At 44.1% G+C, this 12261-nt stretch overlaps 1 protein-coding gene across 9 annotated transcripts in view; it reads right to left on the reverse strand.

Annotated features, from left to right (window-relative positions):
- Positions 1-12261, reverse strand: part of tnk2b (tyrosine kinase, non-receptor, 2b) — a 405837-nt gene that overhangs the window by 8884 nt on the left and 384692 nt on the right. For 8 of the 9 annotated variants that reach the window (XM_038816361.1, XM_038816360.1, XM_038816362.1 and 5 more), the window contains one exon: positions 1072-1167. The exons of the other annotated variant lie outside the window; for it this stretch is intronic. In XM_038816361.1, coding sequence (XP_038672289.1) covers positions 1072-1167 — 96 coding nt within the window. The remainder of the gene's footprint in view (positions 1-1071; positions 1168-12261) is intronic. 9 annotated transcript variants of the gene reach the window in all.

Genomic DNA, 12261 nt, shown 5'->3' on the forward strand with positions numbered 1-12261 from the left:
CTACTCACTTTGTGGATATGTGGTTTGATTACAAGTTAATTTTCATACAGTTCAGCCTGCAACAAAAAGTACAGCCACTTTAACTGCTGTCAAATCATGGTCAGCAGATAAAGTAAAACACACATCACAGGGTTAGCTCAGCTTACATTAATTTGTGTGTGGCTGAGAATATGGCTGAACATTGGCCTGGTATGATAGCACACAATCCACATTTTAAAAGTTTAGTTTCTCTTCACCATAATCATGTTTGAAGAGGATCATCCATAAGTTGCAACACCAGGGCACTGACACTGCACGAGTTTGAACAAGAGTCATTGTGTCCTATTTGGCACAAACTCCTTCAATGATTACAAACTATTCCCAGGTGAGCAGGGACAGCCAGGCCCAACACCTAGTGCCATTAATCCTTTGACTACTGATAGCTTTTGCTGCTTCCCAAATTTGTGCTCGTTTGCTGACACAAGAGTTGATATTAGAAAATAAATACACGTAATGAAGCACAAAATATTAAGTAACCAGAAATAGTAATTCACTCTTCAAAGAACTCAAGAGGACTGTCGCTATTAGGGGAGAGTGACAGGAAGTAGTTTCAACTAACAATATTCTTCAATATGTATTGTGTTAAAATGTATTTAGAAATCTACTATCTAAAAGGATGAATTCTTACCTCCTCAGTGAGAAAGAAGTCTGCTGTAACATGCCACAATACAACAACTGACTGGTAAAACAAGGCCATCTACATTAAGGGAAGTAGCATCCTTTCTTTGGAGTATAATGCAATTCAAAGGTTCAGGCCTGGATTATGGCCCACTAAGTGCTTGACTTGTTAACAGCACCAGTGCAGGTATCAACATGCAGGGAAAGCAAGGAATTTGATTTGACACTGAACCCAATAAGAACTATGCAAAAGAGAAACTACCTGGCAAAACCTGTCAAATGATAGGCTTTCAGAGCAGCAATTTTTAACAATTAACAGCTAGAATCTACTTTATTTGGCAGTGCCTCCACAGCACTGTTCTCATTTAGGGTTAGTGCAAATAAGATAAAGGATGGATCCGAGCTCATGGTTACCTTGAGGTACTGTACGGCTTTTTGAACGTTCCAGGTGTGATTCTGAAGCGCAGTCTGACTTTCCTCTGTCGTAACGCCATGAACATTCTCCTGAACCTGAACATAGAAACATTTCTGAACGTCTGATTTATTACCACACCATCTCTCTGGTGTAAAGAGTCACTACCTCTATAGAACCATTGTGTTTCTGATGGAGCTGGCGAACAGAAAGTGTCAGTGTTTACATCACGTATGCAGTGCCAATACTGATGGTACAATGTCAAGATTTAATTGCTTACAGCATTGGGAACTATACCACCTCCCATGAAAGTTACTTTATTTATTTTAGACCTACTGCAGTTTATTTACTCTTTCATAATCTTTTTAATGACTAAAATATCACAGATGATATCAACAAATTTCACAATGCCCACCATTAGTTTATTGACCATCCTTATTTGTTCGCAATCTTCATGAATGGTATGAATAGTTGGGAACTGTATACTTTCTACAAATTTGTATGCAAATCTGGATCTTGGTAAATTAGGCACCTTTACACAGGTTACCTGTGTGCATATAACAAGTAACATACAGTTCACACTACAGATATAGAGATGGCTTTCATGTAATCAAGTGTAAATGAGTTCTATCTGTAACTTTAATTAATTCGGATATGCAAAAGCAAACTGCAAATTATTTTAAACTCTTGAATGTAAGGGGATGGATGGATCAAAATTAACCTGCTCTATTGTTGTTGTTTCTCTTCCCAAGCCTAGTGTTGCTCAAGGCAGACTTTCATCTGTCCTCACATAAAGGTTTTTCCTGGAACAGGTCACTGGGACTGTTACCAAAGGCTAAAAGCTTGAGGGGCGCCACTCCATATTAGGCATGGCTGACGAGGAGTGTCTCTGGCTTTTACCATCAGCCATTGGCACATTGGAAGGATTTTGCAGGTTGATACTCAACCCATTGGCCTCGTTATGAATGCACTTTCCTTGGCTATCAAGCCCTGAGTTGGGACTCAAACCCAAGGCTTGTGGCTCAGAGACAGGGACATTACCCAATGTGTCACAAAACATCAACCAACTCTGTACTGTGTTAATAAGTACAAGTAGAGCAGTCTACTATTTTTAAAATAGTTACTTTTCTCTGCTTCTGTAACAGTTTTCATCCAGTGTCAGAATGTTCTGAAAACATGCAGCCCTTTCTGTTACATAATATAAATAAATCTGTAACAAAGGTATTTTTAAATATTTTCTTAGTTTACTGTGATTCAGGCCGTGCTCTCCAAATTACAGAATTATCAGATTTAAAATGTTACATGAGCTCTCAAGACAGAGGGATGAACCGCCATATTTATGTATTTTACACTTTAGGTACTCTAACATCATTCATGTTGAATTACAGTTGCATAAGATTCCTTAGTAATAGAGCTCCATCTAGTGGTGAAGTGGACATTACAGCTAATTTGAATTTAATGCACAGGCTCTATGGCAATTAATGGGCCCAGATCTTCCAGACACCTGCGGAGTGCAAGCGCACGCCAATGGCCATGTTTTAAAAAACTATTTTCACACTGGAGCCTTTGGACCTTCCAGTCTTGCATTCAGCTTCAACCAACAAGCAGACTGGGGAAGTGGGTTTGTGCACCATCACAAACGAAGCCATGCCCCCTTTTAAATTGAAGACATGTCTTTTTAGGTCTGTCTTCAGTTTATTGACTTGTGGAGTTTTTAAATGGACATGTGCTGGGGGAGTGGATTTTTTTAGGCTTTTCCATTACAATTCCCACCGTAAATCATAGTCCTATCTGTGAGTTTAATAGCAGAAGGGTTGGATAAATACAAAGGTAATGGGTTTCCTCCGGGTACTCCGGTTTCCTCCCACAGTCCAAAGATGTGCAGGTTGGGTGGATTGGCCATGAAAAATTGTCCAAAATTCTATGATTCTATGACAGAAGTTCGGCGCTTCAGAATTTGTGCTTCAAGTGCTGTTACCTACAGAGCTACAGATCATGGGCTGGAAGGTGGAATTAGACAATTTAGCCTCTCGAGCCTGATCTACCACCGTTTAAGCTGAATTTGGCCTTCAAACGCAAGTGTTTCATTTATTATGGTGTGTGAAATGTATATTGCTATACAGGCAGTTTAATATTTTTCATATTTCTGCTTTATTTTTAACTGATTATTTCATGACAAAAGCTATATTTTTGCTATATTTAAGCTATATTTAAATTGGGCAATTAGTTATGTTGGGGCAATAACAAAACAATTTCTACTCTACTAATGTTAATTACAAGTCATTGCTCACAGTGTGCTCAGTGTATTGTTTACTTTGAATAGAGTAGAAGTCTTACAACACCAGGTTAAAGTCCAACAGGTTTGTTTCAAACACGAGCTTTCGGAGCACTGCTCCTTCCTCAGGTGAAGGAGCTGCGCTCCGAAAGCTCGTGTTTGAAACAAACCTGTTGGACTTTAACCTGGTGTTGTAAGACTTCTTACTGGGCTCACCCCAGTCCAATGCCGGCACCCCCACATCATTACTTTGAATAGAAGCAGAGGTCGATTGAGTAGCTGGTTGAAGGCACAATCAATCTCAACTCTTCTTGGTTACGGAGCTACATGGAAGGTTCAGCTGAAGGAAAAGTTGGCTGATCTTGACAGACAGCAAAAGTATGGAGCAGCACGAGAGGAGTTCAGAGCTAAAAGTGCATCAAACATCACAGGGTGTGCACAGCAAAGTATGAGGTCAGAATTTGAGGGAAGGGGTGAAAACAATGTTACTTTTGAAAGCCAAGTACTTCATTTCAATGGCCTGACTGAAAATTTTTTATGATTCATCATGTATAAATGACATGCTGAGTCACCAATCATAAAATATGTTGCGCTAGCCTGCTACCAACAAATACAAGTTTGTGACAGCACCTTGAGAGTTGCATCAGTCTGCTGTTCAGAACTTTTAATCAGTTCGACAATAATGGACACTGTGTGCATGACATGTTTTCCTCAATCAGGCCGGGGAGGGACACAGCGGGGGAAGGCTGATTACGGCCCAAGGTGTACAGGCATCACTGGTCTTTCGAGGAGATGTTGAGCACAGTAAGAAGTCTTACAACACCAGGTTAAAGTCCAACAGGTGTGTTTCAAATCACTCTCAGGTGAAAGGAGCAGTGCTCTGAAAGCTAGTGATTTGAAACAAACCTATTGGACTTTAACCTGGTGTTGTAAGGGGTACCCACTGAGGTCCTGGCTAATGACACCAGGCCGGAGGCCAATGCAGAGACCTGGTATAATGAGGCCCATGTGGCTACCTGAGTTGTCATTGAGCAGTGCATTGGACTGCTGAAAATGCGGTCCCAATGCCTTGACCGCTCTGGTGGCAGTACATCCCTCGGAGGATTGCCCCTTTTGTGATGGTCTGCTGTGACGCCCTAGCACAGCAGAGGGGGGACGTGCTGGATGTGGAGGAGGAGGAACATTCAGCCTTGTCTGAGGAGGATGATGATGAGGAGAAGCCAGTCCAGGAGGGGCTGGGGAATAAGCCCTGGGAGGACACACAGGAACAGCCAGAGGATGGATGACAGGCAGCGAGGATTCAGCATGCCCAGAGGACCAGGGAGGCCCTCATCCACACCTGCTTCTCATAGGAATTGGCTTTGTCCATCATCTCACCCCCTCCCCACCTTCTACCTATCATTCCCCCACTCATTCTCTCCCCCCACTCCCCAATTGCTCTATTCCATCCTCCCAGGGTCTGTGTTACATCACTCTAGCGTGATGGGCCTGTGTAGGCACCGTCAGTGGGTCAATAGACAAAGGAGGAAGATGATGATAAACCGCTGTGAGCTGAGCTCTGATGTTCCTCAATCTATGCCATAGTCTGATTCCTCTTCGTCTGTTGACAGGGCCCTCACACCCATCACCTGCAAAGGGGGTGCGTGTCCAGGACACTTAAAATAACTCCTCTGCTCTTATTTGATACAGCGCCGTAAGATCTTTCACTGTTATCTGGAAGAGCAGGAGGGCCTTGGCTTAAAGTATCATCTGATATAAGACATTCTGACGGTGTAGTATTCCTTCAACAATGTACTGAGTGTCACCCTAGATTTTGCACTCAAGTCTCAGAAGTGAGATTTGAATCCACAATCTTCTAACTCAGAGGGGAAAGTGAAATGCCTGAGCCATGGCTAACATTAGGCTAAAGGTAGAAAACTGGAAATTTCCAAATACCTGAAATCAGGATGTTAACGGAAATGGAGCTGACTTTAATATATATATATATTTTATAAAATTTACAGTGCAGAAGGAGGCCATTCGGCCCATCGAGTCTGCATCGGTCCTCACAAAGAGCACCCCACTCAAGCCCACACATCTACCCGAACCCCACTTAACCTTTTTTGAACACTAAGAGCAATTTACCATGGCCAATCGACCTAGCCCGCACATCTTTGGACTGTGGGAGGAAACCAGAGCACCCGGAGGAAACCCATGCAGACATGGGGAGAATGTGCAGACTCTGCATAGACAGTGACCCAAGCTGGGAATCAAACCTGGGACCCTGGAGCTGTGAAGCAACTGTGCTAACCTATATGCTACAGTGCTGCCCCTATAAATGTATTAGTATAATTTATTTTGAAATTTTGTAGCTGAACTTCAGTCAAAAAAAATAAGGGTTGGTAGGACAGGTCTTGTGGCACAGTGGGTAGCGTCCCTGCCTCCAAGCTACAAGCTCCGGGTTCCCTCCAGAAGTTGATGGCTATGGAAGGTGTGTTCATAACATGGTCAAACAAGTGGAGTATAAATTTGTGAATCCTTCCAACATACGCCAATGGCAGGCAGTGAAAGTCGGAGAGATTGTTGGTCAGCCAAGTGGAAAGAAATTGGATCTTCTACCATAGCTCCACACGACAACATGCATGTAAAAAGTATATGTTGCCACAGCAACTTGGGCTCCTATTGGGGTGTCAGGGTTTGGCTCAGTTGGCTGGACAGCAGGTGTAGATCAGATCAATGCCAACCGCACGATGCTCAATCCATGTTCCAGAGGAGGTGGATTCAGAATCTGCCCACTTGCCATAACTATAGTGGAAATTGCGGTGCTGTGAGCTGGACCTGTCTTCGAGCAAAGAACTCAAGAAAAAGAGCTGGTGGCTGATGGGTGGTTTGAATAGAATTGCAGTAGGTGCTAGAAGATCTGCTGAATGAATTGGATAAAAATATGAGTGGCAGAAGAATGGCTGGTAAAAATTAATACATGGCATAGGGTAATGTTACTGGACAAGTAATCCAGAACCTGTGGAGATGATTTTGAATTCCACCACGACAGCTAGGAAATTTAAAAAACCTGGAATAAAAGGCTATTATCTGGTTCACTGATGCCCTTTAGGGAAGAAAATCTGCTGCCTTTGCCTGGTCTATGTATGTGACTGCAGATCCAAAACAATATGGTGTAGCACAGTGGTTAGCACAGCGCCAGGGTCCCAGGTTTGATTCCTGGCTTGGGTCACTGTCCGTGCAGTGTCTGCACATTCTTCCCGCGCCTGCGTGGGTTTCCTCCCCCAAGTCCCGAAAGACGTGCTGTTAGGTGAATTGGGCATCTGAATTCTCCCTCAGTGTACCCGAACAGGCGCCGTAGTGTGGCGACTAGGGGATTTTCACAGTAACTTCATTGTTAATGTAAGCCTACTTATGACACTAATAAAGATTATTACCTGCCTTTGAAATGGCTTGAAAGTTAATTCACCTGTGTCAAACTGCTACACAAAGCTGGTTACCAACAGCATCATAATTGCTGTCCTTCACAATCTATAACCTCATGACCAGCCATGCCTCACTCTATCATTGTCGTCAAGGTACAGGATCAACCCTGGTGCAATGAGGAATGAAAAGCATGCCAAGAGAAATAACAGCAGGTACACCGAAAATGAGGTGCCAACCTGGTGAAGCTACACACAGGATTACAATGCATGCTGCATAGCGGGAGCAGCAATCCCCTTTCGGGCAACCACCAATCAACAGATCAGATCAAAAGCTCTCCAAGAGCTGCCATATCCTGTCGTGAATGGTGGTGGAAAATCAACAGACATGAGTAGGAGGCTACATGAACACATTGTCACGCCGAGTACCTGAGTTCGATCCCGGCCCCAGGTCACTGTCTGTGTGGAGTTTGCACATTCGCCCCGTGTTTGCATCAACCTCACCCCCAGCAACCCAAAGATGTGCAGGGTAGGTGGATTGGCCACACCAAATTGACCCTTAATTGGAAAAAATTAAAAATAAATAAATAAACAACGAATGAACGGCAGCATCCTCAATAAGGGTGCAGAACAGCATGTGAGTACAAAAGACAAGGCTGAAATATTTGCACAAGCTTCAGCCATAAGTTCTTTGTAGATGAACCATCTTCGCATCCCCTTGACGTTTTCACCAGCATAGATACCAATCTTCAATCCATTCAATTCACTCCATGTGATATCATAATAATAAGCTTTATTATTGTCACAAGTCGTCACACTCCGGCACCTGTTCGGGTACACTGAGGGAGAATTCAGAATGTCTGATACACCTAACAAGCATGTCCTTCTGGACTTGCGGGAGGAAATGCAGCACCTGGAGGAAACCCACACAGACACAGGGAGAACGTGCAGACTTCACACAGACAGTGACCCAAGCCAGGATTCAAACCCGAGTCCCTGGCACTGTGAAGCAACAGTTCTAACCACTATGCTACCGTGCGATATTGAGAAACATCAGCAAGCATTGGATACAGTGACGGTTTGGTCCTGGCAACATCCAGACCCATTCCAGAACTAGACACATGACTATGCAAGCTGTTTAAGTATAGCTATAACTGCTATTTATCTGACAAAACCCACATAAAAAGCAGAAGCAATGAAATCCAGAAAATTATCATGCCAACAGTTATCAGCAGAGTGCTGGAGGGTGTTGTCAATGGTGTTATCAAGTTGCACCTACTCTGCAACAACCCCATTCAGTATTCCCCTCGGACCACTTGGTTCCAAACCTAATCACAGCCTTGGTCCAAACATGGATGAAGGAGATAAATTCCAGAGGTTAAGTGAGAGTAACTGCTCCTGACATCAAGGCAGCATTTGGCCACTGTGATATCAAGGAGCCCTAGCAAAACTGGAGTCAATGGGAATATGGGGAATCTCTCCACTGATTGGCGTCAGATCAAGCAAAAAAATAAAATGGTTGTAATTTTTGGAGGTCAGTCATCTCAGCCACAGGGCATTCTTGCAATAGTTCTTTAGGACAATTCCCACAGCCCACCTCTAGCTGCTTTCTCCCATCATGAGATCATAAGTGGAGATATCTACAATATTCAGTTCCATTTGTGACTCCCCAGACAATTACGCAGTCTGTACCCACATGCAGAAAGATGTGGACAACATTCAGGCTTTGCTAAGTGTGTCATTTATGTCCTGCAAATGTTAAGCAATGACCATTTTCAAAAAGGGAGATTCTAACCACTTCACCTTGACATTCAATAGCATTATCACCTCTGAATTCTCTACCATCAACATCCGAGGAGTCACCATTGAACAGTACCTTAACTGGACTGTCCACATAAATACTGTGGCTTCAAGAATCGGTCAGAAGCTGGGAATTTTGCCATACGTGGCACCTTCTAGCTTCCCAAAGGCTTTCCACCGTCTATAAGGTACAAATCAGAAATATGTTTGAATAGTCTCCATCTAGGCAAGTGCCGCTTCAACAACACTCAGGGAGATTGACATCTTTCAGGAAAAGACATCTCACTTGATTGGCATCCCATCCACGAGCTGAAACAATTACTCCCTCCACCACCAGCACATCTATAAGATACACAGCAACAACTTGCAACTATTTCTTCAACCGCGCATCCCAAGGTTATACCACCCAGAAGAACAAGGGGAGACGACGCATGGGAACACTCCACCTCCAAGACACATGCGATCCTGACTTAGAAATATTTCATTCTTCCTCATTGCTGCCGAGTCAAAATCCTGGAACTCTAACAGCCTACTTCATATGGACTTCAGTAGTTCAAGATGGTAGTTTACCATCAGATTCTCATAGATAATTAGGGATGGACAATAACTGCTGACATTGTCAATCAGGCCCACATCCCACGGATTAATCATGAGAAATAAGCAAAAATAGTACTGTGCAAGTCAGGCAGAAGTTGGCAATGTAATTACTCCACAACTGGTCTTAAACTTGACATCTTGGTGATGTTGAAAGACATTTACTAGGCTCACCATTAATCACTGTGGCAAAGCAACCAACAAGCCAACTGGAATGCTAAATATCGATTGCAGAATGATAAAGTGAAACTTGCAGGAAATTATTCTCAATGTCAAAATTGTTCTGTCAAACCATACCCTAAGCAGCATGTCCTGTTCTGTCTACTGAGACAAGAAACACATTCAGGCAGCAAGGTAGCACAAGTGGCTAGCACTGTGGCTTCACAACAACTGGGTCCCAGGTTCAATTCCCCGCTGGGTCACTATCTGTGCGGAGTCCGCACGTTCTCCCCGTGTCAGTGATAAGCAGTTTCACTTTCCTTTAGCTTAAAACTCACCTCACAGCTCAGAACCATGAACCAGAAGAATACCTACCCACTATTGTGCAGAGATTACTTCTTCCCATTAAACTGGTTCATTAAAGTTTGCTTACATTGCAGTAACGTTCATAGGTTTTCCAACCTTCATGCAATGGTAAATTGATTCAAACATCAACACATTTAATTGGTCCCTCCACACTGAAAAGTTCTTCTCACTTGTTTGTCGTCTGAGAAAAACCCTCCTGGTCCACAGTTAATGACATTTAGGATCACTTTGTATAATTGCATGTCCACATGGTGAATGCAACCTAATCATATTGTTTCATGTACCCAAAGATCCTTCTGGCATCACAGTGCACGTTCTTCAGCTATGGAATATTGCCTCCATTAGATTATCCCTTTCAATCCTTCTCTAAACAATGTCTCTATTGTATTTGCATAGGAATCAAAACCTAGTTACCAATACTAATTGCTCTAAGTTCAAATATTATTATTAGACATCAACTTGCGTGAATTCCCATTGATTTGCCTCTTGTTAATTCCCACGCATTTCTCACCAGCACATTTCATCTGCAAGCACAGTGAAATGCCAGCAATGACATAATCCCATTGCTATCAATTATGTGGAAGGTTTAACAGACAATTGGTTGAATATCAACCAGCCAAGCCAAGTGGGTTTCTGTGCGGACAGCAGGTTAAAACACCATAAACTTCCAGTATCCAGGTAACCCCATGGGTCAAGCGGGTCTGATATTTACACATGCTAAAAGGCAATTAAGTGGAGTTTTAACCTAGGATTATTTCTTCAACTCAGAGAGCGTTGACTTCCTGGGCTTCCTGGAGATTGTCAAGTGGAACAAGGCAAGAGGAATTGACAGGACCGAGCAGAGGCTGCTTCATTCCCTAAGATTCCCTTCATCCTCTTTGCTCACAGAACGAGTTTTGAGAGTTTTCTTTTATTTGTTCTTGGAATCTGGGTGCTATTAGCTGGGCCAGCATTTTTTGCCCATCCCTAATTGTCCTCGAGAAGGGTGTGGTGAGCTGCCTTCTTCAAACACTGAAATCCATGGGTTGTCAGTACACTCGGAGTACTGTTAAAGGAGCTCCATTGCGGAATGGGACCGGCTGCATAAATTAAATCTGGCCCGGCTAGTAGACCATTTTCGGAGATGGGATGCGCTCCCGTTGACATTAGCTGGGAGGGTGCAGACTGTCAAGATGACGGTCTTCCCGAGATTCCTGTTCGTGTTTCAATGTCTTCCCATCTTTATTCCACAGTCCTTTTTTAAACAGGTCAACAAAGTGATCTCTGGCTTTGTTTGGCGGGCAAGACCTCGTGGGTAAGGAAGGTAATGCTTGAGCGGAGTCGGGGAGAGGGCGGGCTGGCACTGCCAAATTTTAGTAACTATTACTGGGTGGCTAATATAGCCAGGATCAGGAAGTGGGTGGTGGGGGAGGGGTCGGCATGACCTGGGGGCAATGGAGGAGACATGTCGGAGCAGAGGGAACATCGATCTGGTCCCCAATTTGTAAGAACCACCAGCTTACCCCGGGATGTATGGAAGGGGGGTTTGGGATATGGCGGAGAGCAGGAATTGAGAGGATGTGGGATATGTCTGTAGAGGGGAGCTTTCCGAGTATGAGGGCGCTTGATGAGAAGTTTGGATTGGCACGGGGAAACAAATTCAGGTATCTGCAGGTGCGGGAGGATTCAGGACAGGATAGTTTCCAGAGGGTGGGTAGGAGAAGCGAGCGTCTCTGACATTTACAAGGCACTTATGGGAGGAGACGCAGACCGAAGAGCTGAAGTGCAAGTGGGAGGAGGAGCTGGGAGGAGAGACTTAGGATGGTCTATGTGCGGATGCATTGAGTAGAGTCAATGCGTCCGCAACATGTGCCAGGCTCAGCCTGATACAATTTAAGGTCGTTCACCGGGCTCACATGACAGTGGCCTGGATGAGCAGGTTCTTTGGGGTGGAAGACCGGTGTGCAAAATGTGCGGGAGGACTAGCGAACCATGTCCACATTTTCTGGGCATGTACGAAGCTTAGGGGATTTTTGCAGGGGTTTGCAGATGTCATGTCCACGGTGTTAAAAACAAGGGTGGCATTGAGTACAGAGGTGGCAATTTTCGGGGTGTCAGAAGACCTGGCAATCCAGGAGAAGAAAGAGGCAGATGTTCTGGCCTTTGCTTCCCTGGTAGCCCGGAGACGGATGTTATTAGCTTGGAGGGGCTCAAAGCCCCCGAAGTCGGGGACCTGGCTATCGGACATGGCTAGCTTTCTCTGTTTGGAGAAAATCAAGTTCGCCTTGAGAGGGTCACTGTTAGGGTTCGCCTGGAGGTGGCAACCGTTCGTCAACTTCTTTGCGGAAAATTAATCATCAGCAGAAGGGGGGGGGGGGGTAGTTTAGCTTAGTGTAGGGGGTTAATAAAGGTGGGACCTGTAAGGGAGAGAGGCGGCTTTTGCACTATGTTTATAGTTTCTTGCACATTGTTTATTAAATGTTTACTTAAAAAAAAGAAGGGAACTCCTTGATTTTAACCCAGTGACAGCGAAGGAACAGCGATACAGTTCCATGGTCAGGATGGTATGTGACATGGAAGGGACACTTGCAAGTGCTGGTGTTTCCATGTAACTTCTG

Source organism: Scyliorhinus canicula, chromosome 13, assembly GCF_902713615.1.
Source record: "Scyliorhinus canicula chromosome 13, sScyCan1.1, whole genome shotgun sequence".
Taxonomy (NCBI): Eukaryota; Metazoa; Chordata; class Chondrichthyes; order Carcharhiniformes; family Scyliorhinidae; genus Scyliorhinus; species Scyliorhinus canicula.